The following is a 26,228-nucleotide window of genomic DNA, read 5'->3' on the forward strand; positions in this document are numbered from 1 at the left end:
TGGGACAAGGCTTTTTTGAGACTTTACTTCCCCATCAGCTGGAGTCCAGCTTACGGGGTTTTCTGGCAGATGCTTAAAGCAGCCTGGCCAGTCGCAGGCTGGAGGAGCACGTTAGCGAACAGAAAGGAGGCCCGGTTCCCTGCCTCACTCGTGTCCTTGTTTGAACTCTAGATGACAGAGCAACGGAAGCGCAGACAGAGGATGGGGTTTGTGGATGTCCAGAATACCATGAACCACTAAGACGGAGCAGAAGCATTGGCTTCACCCACCGAGGGACTACACACATGTATCAGCTAACGAGGCTGCTTATTCCTGGGTTCCACGCATGGCCATCCCTGTCGGAGAGAGACGGACCGTGCAGAAGGGCTTCACGGCCACCGTTTTCCTTAGTGCACTTGTAAGCAATTCAGGAACCAGGGACTGGCCAGGATTCCTCACGATACCTGGACCCACACGTTACTCTAATGCCCTTGTAGGAAGATAAATTATACAATACTTGTATTCCTCATTGCAATAACTCTTTATTTTGCAAATGTGGAGGGTTGTATCTTTATCTCCATGCGCTACATTCTGATGGCCTCCACCTCGGGTGTAGTGTAACTAGCTGTAGGGCTGCAATATTTAACTTATTCCAAGAGTGGCACTAGTACCTGTGGATCTTTGCAAACCAGCCATCGTATTTGCTGTACCTGCTCCGTGCTGATCCCTCTCCATTTAAAGAATTCTGTTCATCAGTGTGGTGCAGTAAAGAGGAGCTAAACTCAAGGAGATGGATTTGTTAATTTAACTCACCAGATGAGGAGGAGTATCCAAGCTTGTACTAGTGCGAACTAGACTCTTGCCTTCTGTGGACCAAGAATATCTGGGCGGTAGTAGTAGGAGACTGCAGGTTTACAGGAGTTCACTGTGAAGGGGTGTCCTGTGTTTTAGTTTCATCTCTGGTGTAATGTTTTACTTTTTTTTTTTTATTATTGTTACTTAAGAACTAAAGTGTAAATTGCCTTAACTAAATTAAATACAAGATCATGTTATAATAAAAACTTAAACTTCCTGTGCACTCTGGTATGTAATGTGGCTGTTACAAATAGAAATACAGAACGAGGCGGAGACCTGCCGCCAAACCAGGGCTGTATTACCCAAGGTGCTCCACAACCCAACGCTCTCCACTCCAGATGTTAAACTTTAAAATGTAGTACCATGCTTCAGTCAGAAGATGAAGACGAATGCTACCATGAGGAACTACCTCGAACACCAGCCTCGGTTGCTGAAGCTTTGGATTAGAGCCTGCTGCAAAGTTTCAAATTCTTTCACTGCTTGCCAGGAAAACTGTTCAAACACATAAAAGGGAGCAGCTGTTGGTGCTGCCTGGAGCCAAGCAGAGTCCTGGCATAGCCGTGTTCCAGACATGCACCCTTCCCAAGCCAAGCAGTGCTGCAGCCACCCCAGCTCCAGTCCTGTGCCTCTGTCTCCCAAGAGCAGACACTAATGCAAGCATTAAAGCTTTAAAAAGGAATAAAAATAGGCCACAGCAATGTCCAATCACACTTGAAATTTGCTCATGGCCCTATATACCAACACATCATTAAAACCTATCTTTATCCCTCAGACACGCAGTAACCCATAGGCAACCTCCTCTTGACGCCGAGGGAAATCTGCACACAGCTAGCTGGAGCAGCAGCAAACCGCTGCAGCATTTCACTGAAGTCTCAGTTCAACTCTTACATTGCTTCACTGTCACCACGGAAAACTCACCCTCAGTCCTCTCCTGTGTCCTCAAAAGGAAAATAAATGTGATTACTGAAGTTACCCCTCCCTCAATTTCACTGTTACCAGTGCTACCACACAGAAACACAAGCACAGCGACATTTTTGCATCATCACTATTGTTATCTTCCCAAGTGAACTTGCCCTGCGCATCGCCTGGCTGTTCCATCTCTTGTAACGCAAAGGATTTGGTCTAACACCACAAAGTTCGTTCTTCTACACTACACTGCTCCAATAGCGTTTCAGCACAGCTGTGTTAAGCTATGTCCTAGATTTTTCAGGAAAAAAAGAGGGGACACTAAAAGTGAAGAGTGTAAGGTGTAGGCCTGAACAAAAATGCTGTTGCTAAGAGGAATAAATGATTTTATTCATCATGGCAACATACAGTGCTTTAGATATATATACAGTGGAGAATCTGGGAGTTAGCCTATCACTTCGAGTCCTCTTCAGGTTTCTTGGCAGAAAACTTTTCTCGCAGTTTTTTCCATGTCCCTTTTTTCATGTCTTCCATCTGTTTCAGAATGTCTGCAAAAGGAGAAGGGGGAGAGAGAGATGGGGAAAGAGGAAGAAAATCAGAAAAACAAAGGAATGAACGCTCTCTTATAAAAGCTTTGCCTTACATATATTTTCCTTTTTTGACTTTTCATGTTAATGAATTTCTATTTCAGGGCCTGGGGCAAGTTTGTTTTCCTTCCAATCAATTGCGCGGGGAGTCCCTTATCGCTAACAACTAATATTCAGTTTCCACGCACTGCAATCAAAGTTAGGAACTGGAGCAGAACAAAACTGCACTAGCTTCCCACGTTGCACTTAAATGATCTGGCTGAGAGTATTTCTGCATCGTGGTACCCTGTTTTCTCTCAAAGTCTAATACAAAAGGAGAGATACTGAAGGGAATTTGAACACGGTGAAACAGAAGCTGAGAATTTTTGGAATGATGTCGCAAACGTCCATTTCTTTCACAGCTCCTGCTATCCGATCTCAAAGAGCCCTTGCAAACCCTTTGCTGTTCCTGCCCAGTGCTAAATACAATCGACTTTTTGCCCTGAGAGATTACTGAAGATCTCCTCAATTACTCCTGAACTTACTCCTCATTAAACATCCTAATATACTTGCACAGCAGTCCCATTCTGACCTTCAGTCACAGGTGCTTAGTAGAAGTGATGCAGTGACCACCACAAAGACTAGAACGTACTTTATCTCCTGCGCTGACTTATTCTCAAACCGAGCACAGTATTAGTACCTGTTGCTAGTATCATCTTGCAGTCTTCTACTGTCAGTCCAGTGAAGCTTGTGTCTTTCAGGCGTGGATACTTCACAAGCGAGCAAGTAGGTGAGAGAAGAGAGAGAAAAGGTGTTACTTTATGTGCATTAGAACAGGTAAAAACGTCACCATACAGTAGAGTCTGAGCTCATTTTCAGTCAAGCTCTAAGAATTCTGTTCATGCGTACTGAGAACCATCGTCTGCATTGTTCACATATGGCACGGAGGCCAAGACGGCTGCAGCTTTCCCAGAGTGACCAAAGGCACCAGGCAGTGCTGCATCCACCTGCCCACTCACTTGTCTGCCACATATTCCCAGAAACCCTGCTGGGATGAGGCAGCCAACTGCAGCAGGTGGTGACTCACCCCCAAGAGAGGCACGATGGCTAATGCCAAAGCTCACCTTGTTTTTGTAGTAGTTGGTGTGGATTCTGACTAAGCTCTCGTACATTCGGTCACAGGTCTCAGGGTCAGCAATCTGCAAAGGGATAACGGTATCACACAAGTCTTATTTTAAACCTCCATAGCAAAATCCACCTCGTTTCAAGGCTTGCGAGACGGACAGTCAAGGAGCAGCTTAGGTGACTTCTCAGTGGAATGTGGGACGCTGGTGACCCCTATGATGCTGCTCCAGAATGCGGATCATTTTCTTTCCCTTCCACTTCTCACCAGTGTGGCCTACAAGAATAACGAGGCACGTGATTTCCAGAACTGACCTTAAACTCTGCTCGAAAAGATCTGACAGATCTACTGTGAATACACAGTTGATGAGAATACTGCTGGAGAGTTTTCTTCTCACATTTAGTGGCCACTGCTGTGAAATCTGCGAGACTTCTTGCTCAAAGGTGAGTTTTGCCACCTGTTTTATTCTAAAGAATCAAATAGGATAATGTACTAGGATGGAAGTTAGAAAATCCTGGTGCAGGCTAAAAATAGTTTATAATTGATTAGGGAAAAGCAGCATGAAAGACACTGAACAGCTCATGAAGGGTAAACAGATTTCTATTTTGGTCGAGTAAGTTGGAAAGATTCTGCTAACACCTAAACCTCTGCTAGGTGCCTCGGACAGGTGCATCTGCCTTGCAGAGCCACCTACTTAGCAGTGGATGGCACGTCAACTTGTTTTTCTGTTTTACAATGGGGGCCAACTCGATCGGAACGCTGCATTGCTGCTCGATGACATCAAACATAAATGATTACAACGGATACATGAATAAGAATAGCATCAACAGAAACATGTCAGGATGAAATAACATGGCTCATCTGTCCTTGGGACGCTGGCACAGGTTCAGCACAAGGCGGGTAATGCCTCCTCTGCACAAACGAGGAAAACTAAGGAAAGGCTTCTCCTTAGTCGGTAGGTGATGGCTGCTGCAGGAGAACGGATATAGGGACAGACAGACTGTCAAGAGTAAGCACCATCACACTGCAGGTGATCTTCAGCTTAACGTACCTTGCAGTCACATTTCAAATGACCCTGCTAATGTTTTAGTAACAATAGCAGAAATAGCTATTAAATGGGTAGCAGAAACAGTATCCCCCCTGCCCCCGTAAAATCAGCAAATCTTACTCCGTGTGAATAAAACAGACATTAGACTGATAAAGAATCCTTTATGGTTCGGGTTCTTTTCTCATGCGCTCCTCCTGCTGTCTGCCAGTACACTTCCCTGTGCTGTATTAAGCCTTTATACATACAAATTGACATTAGTGCTGCAGGCATCAATTTAGATTTTCCAAGATGAGTGGCAGCTTTGGGATCTTGTACCCAATTGGTGCAGCATATTCAGCTGTCCTGAGCATATGAAAAAGCAATAAGCACTTCCCGAAATGTCTGCTGCAGACTGTTCTGGTGACCAGTATAGAATGAGGTGCCTATAATGGCCCCTTGAAGTAGAAAACGCGTATCAGGAACAATGTTTTTATGCTAAGAAAGGCCACATTTACATTCCACAGCACCACCTCCAAGCCTATAGTGGTCTGCAGCCCTATCACTATGCTCCCTTGTAAAAAGTCCCTCTCCAGCTTTCCTGTGGGCCCCCTTCAGGCACTGGAAGGCTGCTCTAAGGTCTCCCTGGAGCCCTCTCCTCCCCAGGCTGAACCACCCCAACTCTCCCAGCCTGTCCTCATAGGAGAGGGGCTCCAGGCCTCTGATCATCCTTGTGGCCCTCCTCTGGACTGGCTCCAACAGGTCCGTGTCCTTCTTACGCTGGGGGCCCCAGAGCTGGATGCAGTGCTGGTGGGGTCTCACCAGAGCAGAGCAGAGGGGGAGAATCCCCTTCCTCGCCCTGCTGGCCACGCTGCTTTTGATGCAGCCCGGGACACGGTTGGCCTTCTGGGCTGCAAGTGCACATTGCCGGGTCATGCTGAGCTTCTCATCAACCAACACCCCCAAGTCCTTCTCCTCAGGGCTGCTCTCAATCCGTTCTCTGCCCAGTCTGTGTTTGTGCTCGGGATTGCCCCGACCCATGTGCAGGACCTTGCACTTGGCCTTGTTGAACTTCATAAGGTTTGCATGGGCCCACCTCTCCAGCCTGTCAAGGTCCCTCTGGATGGCCTCCCTTCCCTCCAGAGTGTCGACCACACCACACAGCTTGGCGTCATCAGCAAACTTGCTGAGGGTGCACTCAATCCCACTGTCCATGTCACCAACAAAGACGAGAAACAGCGCCGGTCCCCATACCGACCCCTGAGGAACGCCACTCGTCACTGGTCTCCACTTGGACATCGAGCCATTGACCATAACTCTGAGTGCGACCATCCAGCCAATTCCTTAGCCACCGAGTGGTCCAGCCGTCGAATCCCTGTCTCTCCAATTTAGAGACAAGGATGTCGTGCAGGACAGTGTCAAATGCTTTGCACAAGTCCGGGTAGATGACGTCAGTTGCTCTTCCCTTATCCACCAACGCTGTAACCCCGTCACAGAAGGCCACCAAATTTGTCAGGTGCGATTTGCCCTTAGTGAAGCCGCATTGGCTGTCACCAATCACCTCCTTATTTTCCATGTGCCTTAGCACAGCTTCCAGGAGAATCTGCTCCATGATCTTGCCTGGCACAGAGGCAAGACTGACTGGCCTGTAGTTCCCCACGTCTTCCTTTTTTCTCTTTTTAGAAATGGGGGTTATGTTTTCCCTTTTCCAGTCAGTGGGAACTACACCAGACTGCCACAACTTCTCAAATATGATGGAGAGTGGCTTAGCAACTCCATCCACCAGCTCCCTCAGCACCTGCGGATACAGCCCATGGACTTGTGCACCTTCAGGTTCCTTAGATGGTCTCGAACCCAATCTTCTCCTACAGTGGGCGGTTCTTCATTCTCCCAGTCCCTGCCTTTGCCTTCTGTGACTTGAGCAGTGTGGCTCGAGCACTTGCTGGTGAAGACTGAGGCAAAAAAGTCATTGAGTACCTCAGCCTTCTCCATATCCTGGGTAACCAGGTTCCCCGTTTCCTTCTGGAGATGGCCCGCATTTTCCCTACTCTTCAGCACCAACGTACCTATAGAAGCTTTTCTTCTTGCTCTTGACATCCCTGGCCCAGATTTAGTTCTATCAGGGCTTTAGCCCCTAACCTGATCCCTGGCTACTCATCATGGCAAGCAAGACACACTAATTAACTAGATTCCAGCACAGCGCTGACAAATTCACAGTGTTTTGTATCCCACTTCCATAACCACGGGAACGGGTTCTGCAGAGCACACAGTGTAAGCGGCGCAAGAGCCAGGTATAAACCACAGCGTGGCCTAGGCGAGGCACAAGCGACAGGGCTGACTGGGGCTGCCACAGGCCTGTGTTTCAGAGGCGAGCAGTGTTCACACACCGGCCTGCCCCGGGCCCCAGGGAGGCTCTGAGGAGACCCGAGGGAGGCTCGGGTCGCCGCCGGTGCCCCACAACCTTCTCCTCAGCTGCAACCCAGCGAGCTCCGAGGCGCCACGGGAAGAAACCCCGATGTCAGCACCAAACTCCCGAGGTTTGTGCCCAAAAGCCGCCCCAGCCGCCTCAGGCAGACCGTTAAACCGCCCCCGGCCCCTCCGCCGCCGCAGGCCGGGAGGGAAGAGGCGCCTCCGCGGCCCGGGCCCCGCCTCGCCCCCCCCGCCGCCGCCGCCGCCGCCGCCGGGCCAGCCCCCCGCCCTCACCTGCGTGTTCTCCCCCTCACGGAAGGCCTGCGCCACCCGCTGCCGCAGGAAGACGCCCAGGTCCCGCTGCCGCTTCGTCTCCTCCACCGGCCACTCCTCGCAGAGCTTCAGGAACCGCCGGTACCTGGTGGCCGCCATCGCTGCCGGCGGCGCCAACCATGGGCGGGTCACGTGACCTACGGCAGGCGGGAGGGCGGCGGCGGGGCGGGGCCGCGCCTGCGCGGCGGCGGGCGGCGGCGGGCGCAGCCCTCAGCGCTGCCCCGCGGCGTCCCGGGGGCCGCCCGCCCGCCCCGGCTCTGGGTGAGGGCTGGGAGGACGGCGGGGGAGCCCCGCCGGCCGCGGCTGCGCCCTCAGGCCCCGCAGGCCGCGGAAAGGCCGAGGCCTAGGGAGCAGCGCTGCTCCCCGTCAGCGCGCCGCGCACGCCGGTGGGCTCGCGGCCTGCCCCGTGTCTCCGAAGGGCGGCTGAAGAGCAGCCTGGCTTTGCCCGTTCACCCGCTCGGTTGCTGCCCAGGCCGCCGAGCGGCACGCTTTGTGCAAAGGGGCCGTGGTGCTGCAGGTGCCCTGGCCGGGCAGCCATCAGCGCGGCCCGTAACGGCTGCCTTAGCGCTTGGCTTCTGGCCGGTGTGAAACCGGAGCGTCGGGCCTGCCTTTCCCCTTCTCTACGTGGAGTACGTAAGGTTGTACGCTGGCTCAGAGCTCCTCTTGGCAGGCAAATGGTTAAATACTCGATAATTACGTGCTGGTGTGTAAGGGGCGACAAGGGAGGGAGCGGGATGCCTTCCATCACCACGGTTGCCGCTTTCTTTCCAGGGGCAGCGGCAGGTGAGACGTGCAGCCGAGGGGGGCTGCGCTCTGCTGACGAGGGTCTGGCGCGTGCTCAGCTGCCTGCGTCGCGCTTGGACCCTTCTCCTTCCCCGTGTCCAGACCCGGCGTCCCCGTGCGCACGTCCAGCAAGAGCCACAGCGGCGACGCTGAGGTGGCTCTGCATAACCCCGTCCGCGGAGCCGTTACCAGCCACAACGAGCACGGATCCCGGGGCCGCGGGTGCACGTGTGCGAGCCAAGACAATGGGTGACTCAGTCCTTTTGCTACTGAAGTGGTGTTTGTGGCTTTTTTTATAGTCATCTGAGTTTGCGGGCAAGAAATATGCAACACTGTGAACAATACCCAGTAAATAATGAGGTCTTCCCAGATGGACTTTAGGCCAAGTTAAGTATGCAACTGAGCCAGGTGACTTAAATTTTCCAGCTATAAGTTGTAGCAATTCACCAGATGTATGCAGTAAAATGCAAGTGAAAGGGTCTCCCTTGAGATCTAGTGTTTAAACCTGTGGAAATAACAGCTCTCTTCAAAGCATACAGCCCTAAACAAAAGATAACGTAACTTAAGGGTGCTGTGGAAGTGAAAAAGAGATGGGCAACAGGTGAGAGTTACTTAGACAATTTTATTTATATCCCCACTCCCCAGTAATGGGGTTCTGTAGCTCTCTTCCTTGTGTAAGGATTTCTCTTTCAGGTTTCCCACACCATGCAGGAAGGAATTGTTTGTTCCGTAATAATAAAATCTGTCCACAAAAGCTGTAAACATTATTTTGAGTCTTCTGTTATTGTCTCTTCCAAACACACACACAATATTTGTATCAAAGAATTTCTAGGTGACCTTTAGTATCTAGTCCCTGACTCAATGTCACACTTTTTTCTTTTTTTTTTTTTTCTTTTTTTAAGCAAAAATACCGTGATGTGAATGTTTTCCGTGACGGATATCTGACAGAATCATTGCATTCCCATACTTCCAGCCCCTACGGAGCCCCTTGCTTAGAAAGTCTCTGAGACGTGGCCTGTCCTAATCCCGCAGGGATGTGAAACCTTGGCAAGGTCCAGGTCTTGGTCTGAGGTCCCCCTGCTTTGACGCCTGAAGCGGCGCAGAACCCCACAGCATCTCGCGCGCCTGTGTTTCGAGGCCCGCGCTGCATGGAGAGCGCCCGCCCGTCTCGCAGCGCTGGGCGCCTGGACCGTGAATGTCAGGGCGTGCAATTTCCCCTCCCGCCTGTGTCTTTGCGTTCAGCCCGTAGCACTGAGCGCGAGTTAAAAGTGGTGCCGCAATCCGCTCGGGCCTGCCAGCTCGTTTTACCGGTCTCACTCACATGCACAATGTCTCCTCAGCCCGCTTGGCTTCGTGAGTGTGGAGGTGAGCAGGTCCTATTTTATCATTAAGACTCTTTCAAGTAATGCTTTCTTTTGGCTCACAAATAAATCGAGGACAGCAGTAAAACAAGAAAGGAAAATAAATCTTCTGACTGATTGCAGACAGAACAGGTTCTTTCGGCTCTTTGCTTTTTACGCTTGAGTTCAGTAATGGCACGTAGCGGTTTTTGCACTTCCCTAGCAAGCTGTCCGTGCTCTCGTTCCAAACCGCGCACGTGGCATCCAGCAGCTGTGAGGGTCCCGTGCAGCTGACCCAATGCGGTACCTTTCAGGGCTATCGGTCACTACCAGTCCAGGCTATTTCACAGAAGTCGTCATTTTCCTTCCGAGATACTCTGGAGGATTTTGATGAGATTCTCCAGGCCAAAAATATAGCCGTGGTCTGGCCCGTCGTACGTGGTGTGATTGCATTTGGAGCCTTTAAAAGTGGTGTGGGCAAAGTCTATCATGCGGACGTCGACTCTGGAGTGATTAGTGCCATGTGAGGCGGTGCAGTTTGTTTTTTGGAAGCGAAGGTGATTCTCCAAGGGTGCCGTGTTCTCCTTGTGCTCCTGGCCATCATAAATGATGAGAAGTGAGCTGGAGTAGAACCTGTAAGAGCTTTGCTTCCTAATGACAGAAAGCAGAGCTTTTAGTCGCAGGACGATGGGCTCCAGGAGATCCGTTCGGAGGTGGTTACCGTTGCAGAGGAACTGGCGCAGGGTTTGCCTGAATCCCTCCGGTGAGAGTTTCCTGCCGTAATACTTATCTTTGCAGAGAAAATGGCCAGTGTCCGCTTGGTAAACCTGGAGGAAAGAGAGCAACGGTCCAGATTCAGTTGTTCAGTTCTTCCAGAGCTCTAGATTTCACCCTAATGTCAAAGTTCAGACCCAAGCTGAAACGGGGCACAAATCCTCTGCAGCCCAGCACTAGCTAGCAACGCTGGCCACGTGCTGCAGGCTTCTCACTGGATCCCACCTCCTGTCTTTTCTGGTGATTTAAACTATTCAATTTAAACCGCTAGCGCGGATTCTTGTTGTACTGCTATAAATTACTCCTTTGTGAAACCTGAATAGCTGTAAGTCATAGCTGCGTCACTAGTGATTTACAGCGTTTTCCCTCTGGCTATGGCAGGAGTTTGCAGCAGTACAGGAATACCCCAGCTTTGTACCTTCTCACAATACGTAACGCACGGGTAGCAATAATCTTGCTTTCTTAAACACAGAGAGACAAGATGTAGACAGAAATTTGTATGTGCGGCTCTGGTAACACTGAGTAAGAAATGAGGGAGTGAATTCAGAATTAGCTCACACGCCAGTTGTCATTTAAGGGATAATCTGCTCAACAGAAGGACGTCAGAGACCAGAACAGGACACAGGTTTTGACACCAGTGTTTACGCTGCTATATATGCGCTTTATAATCATCATCGTAATTATCCTTCAGGCAGGGAGAAGAACATTTTGAAACCGGCTTGAGAAGTGTGAGTGAAGCAAATGCATGGTTTCAGTTTCTGGGAAGAAGGGCAGCGATTTTGAGCGCGAGGAACCATAATATTTAGCACAAAATAGACCCCTCGCTCTTGCGGCGACAGGATGAGACAGCTCTGCGAAGGCATGAGCGGGGCGAGGGATGCTTTTTTGTTTTTCTTTTTTGTGCAGCAGCCAAGAACTGAGCGTGAGAGGAGAATCTGTGTTCATGTACAGGTAGATTCTCAGCTGGGGTAAACTGGTTCCAGCTGCTCATACTGGTGGCAGTGGTGTGGGTGGTGCTTTTGCAGCCACCACTTGTGAAAGCAGCCAAATCCCCAGAAGGCAAAGAGGGGACGTGGGCAAGGGTTACCCTGTACGTGCCGTATTCTGTACTCTTCCCTAGCATCCTCTCCTGTTTGAGCACAGGAGACACAGCCGAGCGGCCAGTATTTGGAGGGGGACAGGAATGAAACCGCTTCAGTTTACACCAGCAAAGGAAAGCGTCCCTTTAGATCTCCAGCTTGGTTTCAAGCCGTGTGTTGGGCAAACACCAAAAGGAGCGAGGCTGCGTCTTACCTGCATCCCACAGATGCGAACGCCCAGAGACGCAGAGGTGCTTTGTTCACACTTCTTGATGTGCCGGGCTTTCTTCTCCTCCGAGGCATCGTCGCCATGCTGCCGGGTTCCCATCTTTAAGTCCAGGATGCAGGGATAGCTGTATTTTGATACCACATTTTCAAGCAATAGAAACTCTGAACACGAGTTAAGGGAAACCCAATACTTTTAAATTCTAATTGAAAGAGGTTTTAAATCAGAGCAACTGCTGACGCTTTCCGTAATAGCTCACAACTGTAAAGAGACTTTCTGAGCCAATTTTACCAACATGTCATTGCTATAGGCCCCTTGCTGCCAGTTGCAGTTAATTTACTGTAGTACAGTCCTACCAATTAAAGCACCACCAGCTCCATTCTCCAGTGACACAATAGCCCTGGGCTGTCGATCCGACACCTTGCCTCGGTGCTGTACTCACTCCAGTGGGTGTGGGGGAAGTTGTTAAACTGTATTACTCACATGACTGGTGGGTAATGAAGTGTAATAGGAAAATAAAAGGCGAGGCAGCTGCTAATTCCTATATAGTTGTGTTTTTAAATGTATGCCAAGGGGAACCTTCACTTACGCTGAATACCCTTTATGGGAAGTGTTTTTTTCTTTTTCTTATTTTTTTTTTTAGAATAGAATAGAATATTTCAGTTGGAAGGGACCTACAATGATCATCTAGTCCAACTGAACAGTGGGAGAAGAAAACAGAGCAACTATATTCTGTATAATCTGGGCAGCGGAGGGATGTATGCAATAAAACATACATGGATTACGAGCTGTTATTTGTAGCCAGGACTATGCCCGAGGGGAGAGAGGAGAAAGGATACGATGAAGTTTGTTCTCATTATGCTTGGAGGACATGCGGTTCAGGTGCTGCCTGTGACAGTGCAGTCCCCAGGGGTTGTAGCTGTTTCTTTCTGGCTGGTTACGGTTTGCATCTTCCAAGAGCGAATCTGTGCGGTACTGGAGGTCTGTCCTCAATAGCACCTTCCCCGGGCAGCTAGACAAAACACACAAAAGAACATCTTTGGTTTAGAAGCTCCGGAAGAGAATATTCCCTCCCCTCCTCTTTTGTAGAGCCTCAAACTTGATAAGGTAAATTTTCAGGGACTCTCAAAGGAAACATATTCATCCCGTCCAACCTGCGGAGATCCTTTGTTACTCTGTAAAAGTAATTTTCAGAAAGCCAGCTATTGCTGGGTGCCAATATTTTCTTTCATTATCATTTCAAAGTGTGCTTGGCTCCTATGAAAAGCGCCATTCATAGTGCCAATGACCAGGAATCTCTATTTATCCACCTAACGGGCACAACACAGGCAAATTGTCCAACAACAGGAGCGATTCTCAGTTCAGAGGGGCTGGCTGTGAGGAGGGAGGGAGCGACGAGGGGATTTGTTCCCCTTGGAGGGTCATTCCTTGGTCTTGCTCATCCAAAACCCATCACACCGAGGGCAGTGGTTTGACGATAGCAATATTGCACCCTTCAGTCATAGCTGACCTGGGTCTTTTCTGAATCAGTTTGAGATGAAGGATGTCTTGCCAAAAGCCTCGGCAAGCCCTGAGGTCGCGGTGTGCTTGCAAGCACTGCAATGCCTTTCAGAGACAGCTCTCCCCTGGGACGAGGACAGGACCGAACCGCCTCGAGGCTGCTGCCTCGGGCTGGTGACGTGCTGTGTGCTTGGGGGCTGTTCTCATGGGGCCTCTCCTCCTTTCGGAACGTGCTGCGCTCCGAGGAAGCAGGTTTCAAGCAGAGTTTGAGGCACATATTGGAGCAACAGCATCTCAGCGATAGCCAAATCTGCCCCGCTCCATCCACAAGCCGGGGAAGAGATCAACCATGAAGCCACCAAGCTGCGCTTTGCTTTTCTTTGCCTTGGCTGGGCGTTGCTTTTGCTCACTTTGCCTTATACCAGCAGTTGTGCCGCCAAAACCACCTCAGTTAGACCCTACCCGAAGTGGCAGGCGAGGACCAGGAGGACGTTTGCAGGGAGCAGCAGACCCTTACCTGTCTTTGAAGGTCTTGGTGAGCTGCGTGTGACTCCACTTGACAAGCGCGTGCTCGCTGCCAGTGCCGGTGCTGGCAGCCCACTTGCATTTGTGCCATATCGTCACCGAGGAGTCGCCGATGGCGTTGTCCAGCCGGCCGCAGCTCTCCGTCTGCAGGCTGGGGCTGGCGATCAGGGTCAGGTTGCCCAGGCTGTCCTTTTTGAGGTGCACGGAAACAATGCCTGGATAAAAAGGGGGAAAACCAGACCGGAATGAGATCAAGCCGTGGGTTACCATACAGGCTTGGTCACCGTCTGCACCAGCCCGACGTGGTCCTGCCTTCCCCAGAGGGCTGGCGCTTAGCAGGGCGGCTGCCTCCTTGTACTTTGGTGGCCTCTCACACTGATCCCCCTCTGATTTGAGGCCCAATAAACACCATTAGCCTGGGACCCTGGAAAACAGCCACAGGCTTTGCTAATGATCCTGCCCCTCAAGGCTTGGCTCGAAACCCGCCTCCCCTGAACACCATGTTCCTTTGTCCTCTGTCCCTCCGGGCTCTGCTATGCCGCAAGTGACCCAGCACAGACCCCGCCTTGGACCCGGAGCTCCTGGCTCAGTTATGACAAGGGATTTAGGTCTCACTTTTTATGACAACGGCAAGGTTGGGAATGCTTTTCATTGGCAGGAAGCAAAGGCAGGGTTGGGGACCAGGAATTTTCCAAAGACAACCAGCACGCCAACTGCCTCCTTTAGCTGGAGAGCCCCAGGAGCAAGGGCAGAGGCAGGTGCAAGGGCTGGCAGCGCTGCCTGCGTACGTGATGCCTGCACATTGTCACGGTCCCGTCCTTCCTCAAGCGCCAAGGACCAGCACCCAAACAGGCGATGGGGGGAGCGGACCCTCACATGTCGGGTGCTCATGCACAAGGAGGAACATGGCTGTGGATGGGGATTATTGCTTTCCACTGTAAGTGCTTAAAACATCGTGTATTTTAGCATTGCAATTTCCCCTGACTCTAATGGGACTCACCGGGCTCAAATGCCATTCAGCCCATCACATATTTAGCCCGGTCTCAGCCCGTCCCTGGCATGGGGACGGCTGCCTCCGTATCTCAAATGACAGAGCAGGGACGGCCATGGCTCGCGTACCAGACGGCTCTGACCTTTCTGGGAAAGGCTGATAACCGCAGCCCTGCTCCTGCCGCCCTCTGTCAGGGCTGTCTGAGCCTCTCAAGGCAGCAGAGGCATTTTTAGAGCATCGCCCTTTGGGTCTCCGAGAGGATGCCAGCCGCGTGAGCCGTACCCCGCTGCTTTCAAGTCTAGCTGCAGGAAGGCAGATCCAAAAGAGGACGGTCAAGGCTGTTGGACCAGCAAAACTCGTCACTGGAAGGACACCCCCCAGTTAGCAAGACGTGGAGCTGGGGTTTATCCAGCTCTCCCCAGGGTACCCTCACCTGGGCGCTGCGGGGAGATGCATTTCAGCAGCTTAACAAACAAGTGAGCTCTGTTCTCCCAAGCAAATTTGCCAAAGCGAGTAAATATGCAAACTCCCTTCTCTTCATTTCAAGTGAGATTATAGTAAGTAAACACAGACAGAAGGCTTCGCCCTCTCCGTGTGTGCGCCGAGTCCTGCTGGCTGAGTTTTGCTGACTGAGGGAGGTTTTCTCTGCCTAAATTGCAGGAGCCCGGTGTGTCTGCAGCCACCGGCCACCTCCGTTAGAGTCGGGGTGCCCATCCCGCCCCAGGTCCTGCACCCCGTAACCCTGCAGCTCCAGCTGTATTCGTCTGCGCTCCCCTCCCGCCCTCTGTACAGCCTCTCCGTACGCTCAGGCACCACAACCGCTTCTGTTCCCTTTTGCTGTAAAATCAGCATTAATCCAAACAGCGTGCCATGGCAGGCTTGGTTAAATCAGCTAATTTTGTACTGAAATGGGGGAGGAATGCACACAGGCTGCTTTGCTAAGGGGGCTGGGGGCTGGAAACCTTAATTAGGGGGTAAGTAATATTTTTAGCTAGCTTAGTCCTTTGCTCATGGTCGTGGTGAGCACAGGGAGCTCTGTCCTCCTCAGGCTCCAACGTTACCCACCTGATCCTTCGCTGAGACCCGTTGGTAAAAAATCCATATTACAAATAACTGAGAGCAAGTGAAATTCCTATCAGCTTGGATGCCTGCTTTGAATTTTCAGGGGAGGTAGGCAGGAAAAAAGGCAGTGTATCTTTTGCCTAAATCAAAGCCTTTTTATTTTTAAAAAAGTCACTATGAGGCGAACGGAGTCCTCGATTCCAAATCTAGTGCTACGCCTCAGTTACAGTGCTATAGCAGCCTGTAACCTTAAAAACTGTCCCAATTACATATCTGCAAGTCAATGGGGCTGTGCTGATTTACACAGTGCTGACAATCTGGCCCTAAAAACGTTATATATAGCATGAAACTAAGAGTTAAGTATCTTACATTAATATGAAAATTAATGGGGAGATTTTCAAAGGCAAGAACGAGCCGTTAAATTGCACGGGAATGTGATCCTCTCACTCCTTCCAGCTGAAAACTCTGCCTTCATAAACCTACGTCTCAGCCTGAAAAATGCTTTTGTTTCCTGGTGTGCTTCCGTACGGGTTTTGCATGTGCCCTGCAAGTGACCTACCTGTGCAAACCAGATCTATAACGCATGGCTACCGACCTTCTCTTTTGCTGCAATAAGACAACGTCTATCTGGGAGCAAAGGTGTATTTAGGTACTTGTCTGTGCTGGCATTTCAGTGTCACCAAAACTGCAATCCCCCTCCTGTCCCAAGCCGGCGAGGCAGCCAGCGGGTATTTACGGGTGCTGTCACCACGCTAGTGGCATCCCAGGGATCCTCAGGAGTGTTTTGCTATGTAGCTCTACCCTCGGGGATTTATTTTTAAATTTACAAGTGCATTTATTTACTGCCGCGTGCAATAGGGATCTGAGCAAGACTGGGCTCGAAAACAAGTCCAGCATCCCCTTGCAAGCTCAGCTCGGGGCAGGCAGAGGTTTGCAAGGGGTTGGTGGGGGGAAAGCCGGCCCCGAGGCCACCACCTGCCTGAGATGGCTCCGGGAGCGGCAGACATTTTTTAAGCAGCCGACACGGTGCTAGATTTGAATGATGACATTTGATCAATATTGCACATAATGTCATCATTACATAATGGTCCCCGAGCCGTCCCCCAACGCAGCCTAAGAATAGAGATGAGGAACATGGACACGTGTGAGCGGATGATGAAGACCTCAGCATTATTTCCCCTGATGCTTATCCCCCCCGTCACCCTCGTGGGAAAATGTTCCACCTCTTTAATTCGCCTGGCATTCAGGGCTGGGACAGTTATAAGCAGAATAAAAAATGTCTGTGCCCAACGCCAAATTGGAGGAGAATTGCTATTTAATTACCCCTCGTCGCAAAACTCACTGGGACTTGCAATAGAAGAGAAAAAACAGAAAAAAAGGTATGAATAACCAGGCCACCCCTGAGCTGATAAGCTGGGACTGCTTAACATCTTTATTAGAGAGACAGAGCAGGGCCCAGCTTTCCAGCACCGGACCCTGGCCCCTGCTAAAGAAAATTGCTTAGAGGAAGACTTGTTTTCTTTTTTAAGCATCTTTTTAATCTCGTCCCATAAATCTACGAAGGCCCCTGACTTTCTGGGAAAGGGAGAGATTGGATTGGAAGCGCACCGAAACCGCGGCTGACGCTTCGAGCTCTTTTCTGTGACGCTGAAGGACCAAAAGATATTTTAAGTTTTTACGTGACAGCTGAGCTTCTCGCCTCTCGCAAAATTCCAGGGTCAGGAGCTTTATGAGCAGCACAAGTCTGGCAGTAAAAGCAGAAATAGTGAGGGAATAAGAAAGGGAGGGAGGGAGGATGGCTTTAAAAAATGCTAGGACCCCCCCAGACACCAAGAGCTGATTTTCAGTAGCTGAGCTGAGCAATTCAGCTGGGAAAGTGGTTCAGGGCACGGAGAGCCAGGGGCAGGGAGAGCGAAGGGGGATGGGGCAGCGGCGGGCACCGCGTGGAGGGGTGGGCGGGAGGCTCTGCCCTGTCTTGGGAAGGTCTCGCTTGTGGCAGGACGGCTGCCTGGATGTCATTTTTCAGAAGTCTGCGCCTCTGGTTTTGCAGGGACCAGTGCTTACAGGAGCGCTGGGGGGAGCAGGGCTTGGCTAAGGTGGAGTACCCAGCAAAAGTGATGCCTGATATGTCCCTGGGCTGTTTTTTCAGGCTCGGTATTTCATGCTGGCCCCAAGGACCATCTCTCCCCCAGCTCATGCTAGTGCCAGCCCTGACCCTTTCCTTGCCCTCACCGGCTTCTCTGCCTCTGACACAAACCTTCACCTCCTCCAAAACCAAGTCCTGGAGCAATGGGGCCACGCACGTGGTGCAAAGGCACCCTCGTGTTCACACTCAGCCTCCACCTTCTCATGCCTGTCCCCCTCAAGGACAGACCGATTTCAGCCCTATTTGAGCAAACGAGAGTCCCCTGTGTTACCAAGGCCGACCATGGCAGCAGATGGCCAGAGGGGAGGATCTCCTGGTGCCATCAGCCAGCACTCAACCGTTATTAGCCATCAGAGACTCCTCCCAGCCACAGCAACCCAGGAAACCCTCCCAGCCTCACAGGCCTGCTCCTGTGCACGCTCGCCCGGGAAGCATCCTTGCTCAACAAAACCTGCACGAGTGACGGGGCTCCACAGCTCAGACCCAGCCCAACCGAGCCAGCAGCTCCGCGCTGCCCCTTCTCCCAGTCTCAGGACTAATCCTGGTGACAACGCTGCCAGCCCTTAGCTCATCCCCAGCATCTCCCCTTACCTTTGTACTGGGGCGTGAACTGCCTCATGGCCAAGGGCAGCGACTCGTAGAAGCTCAGCTCCTGCGAGACCAAGGGCTTGCAGACCGTGTGCTCGTCGTACTTCATCATGCTCATGTGGCCGCCCACCTGATGGACAAAGGGCTCCAGGAGGACAGCGGTCCTGCTCTCGCTGGGGTCCAGGGGGCTCTGCCCCACCATGGTGCTGGGCGAAAGGCGGAGCGGGGCTCGCTCCCCTTTAGCAGCAGCGCAGGGGGATCGGAAGCAGGCTTTGGGACATGCTGCGCTGGGCCAGCTAACACCCGCTCTGGGTTTTCACCGACAGTGTCTGCAAAACAGAGGGTATGGGGGAGCGTGAGAAAGGGGGACGAGCCACCGCAAAGCCGCTATCGGCACCAGCATCCCGGTGGGGCCGGGAGCGCAGCCTGGCCTTGCGTGCCCCCGTGCCGCCCGCCAGCAGCCTGCGCCGCAGCCGAGGCCGGGCACCGAGGGCGCAGCCGGGCAGGATGAGATCTTTAGGTGCCTGGGGACTGGCAGGGAGCCCCAGCCTGAAACGCAGAGTCCAGAAAAGACCCAATTTAGACCTGTTGGGGGCAACAGAAACAGAGGGGAATGATCGAGAAGAGCTATCAAGTTAATGCGGTGGCCTCATCAAACCAGCTGGATCAGGGCGTTCCTTGGACTGGTAATGCCAGGTTATTAATACGCTGTATTAATGACACCCCTTGCTGTGAAACAGCCTCAGTTTGCCTTACAAGACAGTGTTAATGATGGTCTTAATCTTTCCAAGCTAGGACATTCCTTGCAAAGGAGGTTTATTAATAAAGCCTCTGCAAGCTCACCTCCCTGGGCAGTCCCTTGCCTCTTAACACTGCTGATGGGGTCACCAACATCTTCTGCACCTTCTGAAGAGACCTCAGCTCAGAACATTCCCTGTCATTTAACACCAGAGCATTCGCAGGAGTGTTTCCTCCCCTGTGCTAACACCAGGACGTGTGAAAGCAGCACAGAGTCGGTTCGCACCCCAGCACCAGCTCCCCGCGCTCTCCAGCCCGAGGCAGCATCCAGCAGCAGATCCAGTCCTGATTCTAGCCCCCGAGAGAAATTCTTCCTTGGTTTTGACAGCAACAAGTCCTGGCTCTCAAACAGTAAGGGAGGAAAAGCACGGGTAGGGACCACATCTGTGCTGTGCTGCCTTGGCTTCTGGAAGCGCCCAGCAACACCCACCCCTTCACTCCAGTCTTTGCAAGAAGCCCATGGCTGGCGCTTGCTCTGGTGGGCGTCGGGCAGGGGAACCCCATAGCCACTGAGGAAGGCAAAAAGACAGCTGAGCTGCTATTTACACTGGAGAAGCAGTCTGGCTTCATAGCCTCGAGGCAGAAAATCGGAGGAAGGCACTCCAGAACACAAACTGAAAAGGACAGGAAAAAACAAACCGTCCTTTGGAGGACTGGTCCATGTTCCCGCAGCCCTCAAAAAGGGGCGTGCAGAGCCCCGGTTCGCTGCCCCTGTCAGCACAGGTGACTTTGTCCTTGTTCCTCCAACTTCAGCCAAACGTGGGGAGTTCCGCATCCGATTTTTACCCAGTGCAGTAGATAATCATGTCTGTGGAAGGTCCTTCTCTCTACCAAAGCCTCCGGGATGCGTTGGTGGGCGCGAGCGACACCGCATCGGCCAGCCCCAAGCCTTGCTGGGACCAGGGCAGCACCATCACCCCCTCCCTGCCCAGGAGGCTCCGAATGGCAGAGGGATGGTGGTACCGCCTGCGCACACCGGGAACAACCCTGGAGCTTCCCATGGCGGGCAGCCGGCGGCCAGGCTGCTCCCGGCTCCCTGCAGGGAGGGCAGGCTCGGCCTTTCCTTGGCGCCAGCACTCGCCGCCCGACCTGGGAGCTTTAACCACTAAAATGCAGCACGTTCCTCATCCTGCAACCAAGAGCCAAAGCGCTGCTGCTGGAGCTCCCCTCCGCGCTCCTCCTGCTGCAATCAAACCACCGAGCAGACAGGCCCTCGGCGCAGGTGCCTGCTTTGTTTTTTGCCTGGAGGAGTGGGCTGAAGGCAGAGACGGGGAGAAGGAACACTCCTCCCTCCTAAACACACAGAGCAGCTCCTTTACCTTCCCCCAAGGTGGGATTTTTCCCCCCCGTTTCCCTGTTCGTTCGTCACCGCACGCTTTGGAGAGGGATTTCTACTCTGCAATTACAGCCTGTACCGGCGCGGAGGGAACAAAGCCAGGCCACTTAGATGAGAGCTTTTCAGCCGGGGAAGAAAGCAGCTCCTCAGAGCCTTTCTAGACGTTAATAAAAGCATTTAGCATTTTGTTAAGTTGCGGCAACTTTTAAAGAGGATTTCTCCCTTGAAAGCTGTAGGTTTGTTGTGGGCTTTTTTCCCCCCTCCTCCCCTCCTTGAAAAAAAAGGAGAAAAGCCAAAAGCGAGCGGATTTGTCATAACGCTCTTTGGAGCAGAGAGCGCAACATGCCTTCAATCCGGTATTTATTGCTTCAGAGACGGTCCAAGGCTGAAACTCGGCTGACACAACACACAATTCTGTCAACCTTGACATTGTGAAGAGCTGGGGGAAAAAACCCCACAATTCGATAAGGCTTTCATTGTTTTCTCTTAAGCAAAACTTGGAGCAATATTTGCAGTAAGAGAAAGGGGCTTTTTCATTTAGTTTTTGTTCTGAAGCAGCTCGTCCATTCGGAGCAGATAAATGTTACCGCAAACACTTACTGAGCTGCTCTGAGCTCCTCTGAAACAAGATACTCCTGAAATAAATCACTTCTGCCGGCTCAAGTTATCACGAATGCCAGAAGATATTCACGTCGCTAAAAATACATGGAATTACAGATAAATCTGTATCCTCAAAAACAAAGCCAGAAACCTTCAATATTTTTCCTCTAGCTAAATAAAAAAAAAAAGCATCCCAGGCACTGCAGATGAAGATGAGTCAGAAAATACTGGGGAAGGGAAATAATTCGCCGTATAGAGAACTCCCCTCGCCAGAAAGAAACCGCGAGATACCCGAAAGCCCCCGCGAACAGGCACCGCCCCGGCGCTGCTCCCCGCTGCGTCCGGACGCGCCGGCTGCCCTCGGCGCGTGGCAGCGTGGCTGGCCTGCGGCGGGCTCGCCCTGCGAGGGCCGCCCGCGTGCGCCGAGGACCGGCCAGGCTGATCGGCACCGCCGGACCACGGCGCTGCCGGGAGCACGAGCCCGGGCTTCTGGTGGCACCGCTACCCCCGCCCTGCTCTCACTTAGGGCTAAATGTCAAAAGCGCCTGAGCTAAACAGGTTATTTATTCCCAACTGTAAACGCAGCCAAAATAAACCAAGCCGACTAAATTCTCTAATCTTTAGTTTGTGCCTACTCCATCCCATCCCAAGCAGAAACGTTGTGGCTCCGAGCCTGGGGGCAAAACGCAGACAGGCTGGCCCTAGCAGAAAGCCCACGCCTTGTAAGCAGCTGGGGGCCTCTCGACAGAAATATTCTGGAATATTAAAAAGCAAAATCACTTTGAAAACAAGTGGTCCGTCAGCACGGGACCACGTCCCTAGTGTCACATATTGCGGTCAGCACCTTCACCTCGGGGGGACCCGCTCCCCGGAGCGTCCCAAACCCTGCTGCAAAGTCGGGTTTCAAGCGCTGCAGGGTGCTGCTAATTTTTTTTTGCTTTATCAAAAGGCAAGAAAAAAACGTAGCAGTTAATTTGAAGAGGTCCGCATGGCCGTAGCTCTTGGTAGCAGAGCTGACCTGGATTCAAAGCCAGCTCCTGCACTGAGCACCAGCCAGGCCCGAGGGCAAGGCGCGGGCAAAGCCCGGTTGCCCTATTTCCCTTCGGTCTTTGGCCTCATGCCTCCAGGCTCCGCGACTCCTTGGTCATACGGAAAATCCTGCCAGTTCCAGCTCAGCGCCCATCCCCGCAGGGCTCGAAGCAGACCCAGGCTGTTTGCCGGGGCAGGCAAGCGGCTGCAGCCCTCAATGAGCCTTCAAATCTGCCTTTCCTGCTCTTCCCTTGACTATAGCCAAAGTCAGAAATAGGTGCAGGGCAGCACCATGCCGGGAGCAAAAAGCTCAGCTCTTGGCAAGAAACCCAGCTCTAACCACCCTGCCATAAATCCTTATGTGCAGAAACCCGCAGCTCTTTTATCTTACATTTGCTTTCCTGAAAAAAAATGATGTTCATAAAGTTGATGACTGGTCCCCACGTCCCTCGCGAAGGAGATGCAGAGATTCAGTTGGCTGCGCTGAAGGATTTATTTGGCTGCTTTGCGGGAAGCAGCAGGGTTGGTGGGGAGCGATGGGAGTGGCGTTACCTGGGGCTGGCAGGCGGCCGACAGCCCCCGCCCGGCCCCGGGGCTGGCACGGGCATCGGGGGACGGTGCGGGGCGGCAGCGGGGCTGGCGAGGCCTGGGCTTCCCGGTGGGACACGGGAACGTGCCCTTGGACTGCGGTAGGGAGCGCAGGGCTGCCAGCAGTGCCATGGGATGGGGGGACAAGGTGCCACCAACATCCCGCAGGAAAGGGGACGGGTTTCCTCGTCCCCCTGCCTGATTTCTGCCTTTCACACCACCGAACACCATCTGCCCGTTTGCTGAGCATCCCTGCACTTTCTGGTGATGCCACAAGCGCGACGGAGAACCGCAAGCCACCAGGCTCATTTTTTGCAGACCCCGGGTTGCTCCAGAGGTTCACACCTCCGGGTGCCAGCTCCCCCTCACTCCCGTCCCTTCCCGCAAGCCACGGCTGTGCTCAGAGCCTGCCTAATAACACCCCACTCGCTCTCCAAAATCATCGTGCCCTGGAGGGCGGCCGGTGCTGATGCAGAAGCCACCCTGGACCTCACCTGCTGGGCGTGCGTGGCCGGTCTGGGCTCGGCGGCAAGCGTGGGCTCGGGGTGCTGCCTGGGCTGGGTTTCTCGCTGCTTCTCGGTGCGGCTCGGGTACGAGAAATGAGGGAGCGGGGGGAGCCCGCGGACATTTGGGCCATCACCTGACTGCCATCGCTGGTGCTGACAAGCGCCTGGAATGCCCAGCTGACAGCTGAGCTTTAAGGGGGGGAGACACCCTTGGGTGTTAAAGGAAAACAAAGCCGCGTGTGCGAGAGGGTGAAGGGGAGAAGGGGCCGGCCGTGAGCGAGGCTTTCCAGAAAGCGTGCCCACGCTCCGGCTCCCTTGTGCAATCGTCTCTCCAGGAAAACAAGTGTTGCTTTTTTCCGGTCTGTTTTCCACCGTCCCACCTGCACAAGCCCCACCGGTGTTTGTTTACCCCCTCCCCGCGGGAGCGGGCTGGGAGCCCGGCTGCTCCCTGGCAGGGAGAGGGCAGGGGGCCGGCGGTGGGAGCGGGACGGGCGCCAGCTTCACGGAGCTCCCAGCAAAGAAACCCACCGGCTCTTTGCTCCCCGCGTGGGGAAACCACGCCAGGGCGATGCAGGGGAGGACGGGGCAGAGGGGCTGCGATTGCGGGAGGGAGGTGGCGAGAGGAGCCGGGATGCTGCGGGACAGACCCAACCGCTGCGCTAAAGGGGTTTGGCAAAGAAAAGCCGTTTATGGCAAGGAGGACAAGGCATGGGGCGAGACCAGGGTTTGCCCGAAGCTGTGCAGCAGGGGAGCGGAACAGGGAGCGGAGCCCACAGCCGCCCAGCCCCGACCCTGCCAACAGCCTCGTGCAGGGAAAAACGACACCCAGCGCTTTGGGACCGGTAGGGGAATGGAAAAGTCCCAGGGAGCGTCCTGCCAGGGCCGAATTCTCCTCCAGTGAGTCAAGGACAGCGTGTGCCCCCGGCCCCCTCCGAACACCCACTGCCCGGTGTCCACAGCATGTGCCCAGGGCAGGTGTGCTCTGGACATGCCGTGCCAGCCCGTGCCAGCCCCATGCATCCCAAGAAGACAGGACCCACGTATTATTTAGGAGATCACACCGCAGACGCTGTCCGAGCATCCCGCAGGAGAAGCAGGGGGTGGTGCCCGCTCTCATCCCCCAGTCCTGGACCAGACCAGAGCCCAACAATAACTTGAGGACGTTAACAAATGGGTGCCCACGACGGGGCCCCGCAGGCCACGATGGGGAAGGCTCTGCAGCAAAACGGCGGGAGGTTGGGAAGAAAATCTCCTGTTGAGATAACGATTGATGGATGTGGTAATTCTCGCTAACTGGCAGGGAGAAAACAGGCTCACGAAGACCGGAGGGATCGAACGGTTGGGGACAGAGGCAGAGATTAAAGACAAGGATGAAACACAGACCCTGATTCCCAAGCCCTGACTTCACTCTGCTTTATGCTGGTATTTTAGCTCAGGAAAGTGCTTTGCTTTTTTTTTTTTTTTAAAAGCTTGGTTTCTGAAGGAAAAAAAGCTGACCCGGGCACTCTGCAAGGCCAGCCGCAGGGCATCCCCTGCCAACAACGTCACAGAATCACAGAATCCCCGGTGGGAAGGCACCTCGAGGATCATCTGGTCCAACCTTTCCAGCACAATCTAGACGAGATGGCCCAGCACCATGTCCAGCTGAATCTTAAACGTGTTCAGCGTAGCGGAGCCAACCCCTTCCCTGGGGAGATTATTCCAGTGGTTGGCTGTTCTCATTGTGAAAAATTTACCTCTCGTGTCCCATCGGAATCTCCCTGGGAGTAACTTGTACCCGTTACCCCTTGTCCACACCATGGGACTCCTTGTAAAAAGGGAGTCTCCATCTTCTTTGTAGCTCCCCTTTCTTCTGCATCCATCGGCCAATCTCAGCAAAACGCAATGGAGGCATCAAAAATTGAGGGTGTAGGCTCCCCTAAGGCACCTCTCCACTTCCAGCGATGGGGTGAAACGTCCCCCGACCACAGTTTGGCTCTGCTCGGCATCACCTGCACTGCGACAGCACTGGAGCAGCCGGAGGCCAAGGGAAAGGAGAGGTTGGGAATAAAACAGACAGGGCTGGGGGCGGCTGAGCGACTGTTCCAGCCAGGGCACCTCACTCAGCCGTGGGGAACAGGCTCCCGTCTTCCCCTTCCCCGCTGCATCCCCCTCGCCACAACATCAGCCCTGATCGCATCCCTCGGCTGAACGGCTGAGCTATAGGTGATCCTTAAGCATCGCTGCTGTGGGGCTGTGGAGAACTCGCGCTCGATAACGTAACCCCAGTGAGCAACGGAGGGTTTGGGCGGGTTTAGGTGCCGCTAAAGGGTGCAGCGATGGGAGGAAGGGCCAGCCTGGACCTGGGGCTGCGGTCGCAGCTGGGGATGCTGGTACAGACCTGGAGCCGGCTGCTGCCTTCTCCATCCCACCCAGGCTATGGTCCCTGCTGGGCTCACCCAGACAGGGCTTAGCACCAAAACCCCTGGCTCTCCTGAGACAGGGGGGACAGCCCAGAGCTCTCCCAGGGCTGAAGCACCTCTTGCCCTTCAGCAAGCCAGGGGGGATCGCTGCAGGCACCAGCTGGCTCCCCTGTGCGTCTGGAAAGGGCTCAGCACCGCAGGACGGGGTGCCCGTGGGCCACGGCTCAGCATCACGGGCCATCCCAGCAGCAGGGACATGCTGGTTCCCAGCATCTGCTTCTCCCGTCCCCCAGCTTGGGCTGGTCTTGACGTCTCCTCCTCCTTTTCCAGGACAGAGGGGCAGGGCAGGTCTCCAAGCCCGCTCCCCCTCGCCATGCCCGCCACGAGGGTGGCACGGGCAAGCAGCGAGTCCCGACATACCTTATTCTCACCTTCATGTGCTACAGCACATCGCTGCAAAAGCCCCCAGAAAGAGAAGCCAAGCCAGCCTGCAACCCCCAAACACGTCAGGCTTTAAACTGAATCATCACCGAGCTGGTAGGAGGGGGCTGGGACCGCGCTGGGGGGTCCCTGGGGCTCAGAGGCAGAACCGAGCACCCAGGTTTGCCCTGTGGCCCCAGGGAGCCCCGCACGAGTGTCCGGCTGCTGCAGCACGCCACCGACACACACCTTTCTCCTTCGCAGAAGCCCGTCCTGCTGGATATCACATGTATTTTTAAAGCAGGTGTTAATTGAAGCAATCTCATTTTTATGTCAGGCG

General features: G+C 53.3%; 3 protein-coding genes across 3 annotated transcripts in view; 1 reads left to right on the forward strand and 2 right to left on the reverse strand.

Moving 5' to 3' along the window:
- ITPR3 (inositol 1,4,5-trisphosphate receptor type 3) overlaps nucleotides 1-1,057 on the forward strand; it is a 43,020-nt gene extending 41,963 nt beyond the window's left edge. Inside the window, exon 58 of the mRNA XM_009465638.2 lies at nucleotides 172-1,057. Within this exon, the coding sequence (XP_009463913.1) occupies nucleotides 172-240 (69 nt within the window). The 3' untranslated portion in view covers nucleotides 241-1,057. The remainder of the gene's footprint in view (nucleotides 1-171) is intronic.
- Nucleotides 1,058-2,109: 1,052 nt separating this feature from the next.
- On the reverse strand, nucleotides 2,110-7,342 carry UQCC2 (ubiquinol-cytochrome c reductase complex assembly factor 2). The gene is made up of 4 exons (XM_087762323.1): nucleotides 7,157-7,342; nucleotides 3,431-3,505; nucleotides 3,007-3,076; nucleotides 2,110-2,288 (listed from the first exon to the last, which is right to left on the reverse strand). The coding sequence occupies exons 1-4, from the start codon at nucleotides 7,292-7,294 to the stop codon at nucleotides 2,194-2,196; spliced, it is 378 nt and encodes a 125-aa protein (XP_087618449.1). The 5' UTR covers nucleotides 7,295-7,342; the 3' UTR covers nucleotides 2,110-2,193.
- Nucleotides 7,343-9,674: 2,332 nt separating this feature from the next.
- Nucleotides 9,675-18,411, reverse strand: IP6K3 (inositol hexakisphosphate kinase 3). Its single transcript, XM_009465640.2, has 5 exons — nucleotides 18,213-18,411; nucleotides 13,415-13,637; nucleotides 12,237-12,409; nucleotides 11,386-11,561; nucleotides 9,675-10,145 (listed from the first exon to the last, which is right to left on the reverse strand). Exons 1-5 carry the CDS (start codon nucleotides 18,409-18,411, stop codon nucleotides 9,675-9,677), a joined length of 1,242 nt encoding a protein of 413 aa, XP_009463915.1.
- Between the last annotated feature and the right edge of the window lie 7,817 nt (nucleotides 18,412-26,228).

The sequence above is a fragment of the Nipponia nippon genome, unplaced genomic scaffold (assembly GCF_047370975.1).
Source record: "Nipponia nippon isolate SJK-2023a ecotype South Korea unplaced genomic scaffold, ASM4737097v1 scaffold_25, whole genome shotgun sequence".
Taxonomy (NCBI): domain Eukaryota; kingdom Metazoa; phylum Chordata; class Aves; order Pelecaniformes; family Threskiornithidae; genus Nipponia; species Nipponia nippon.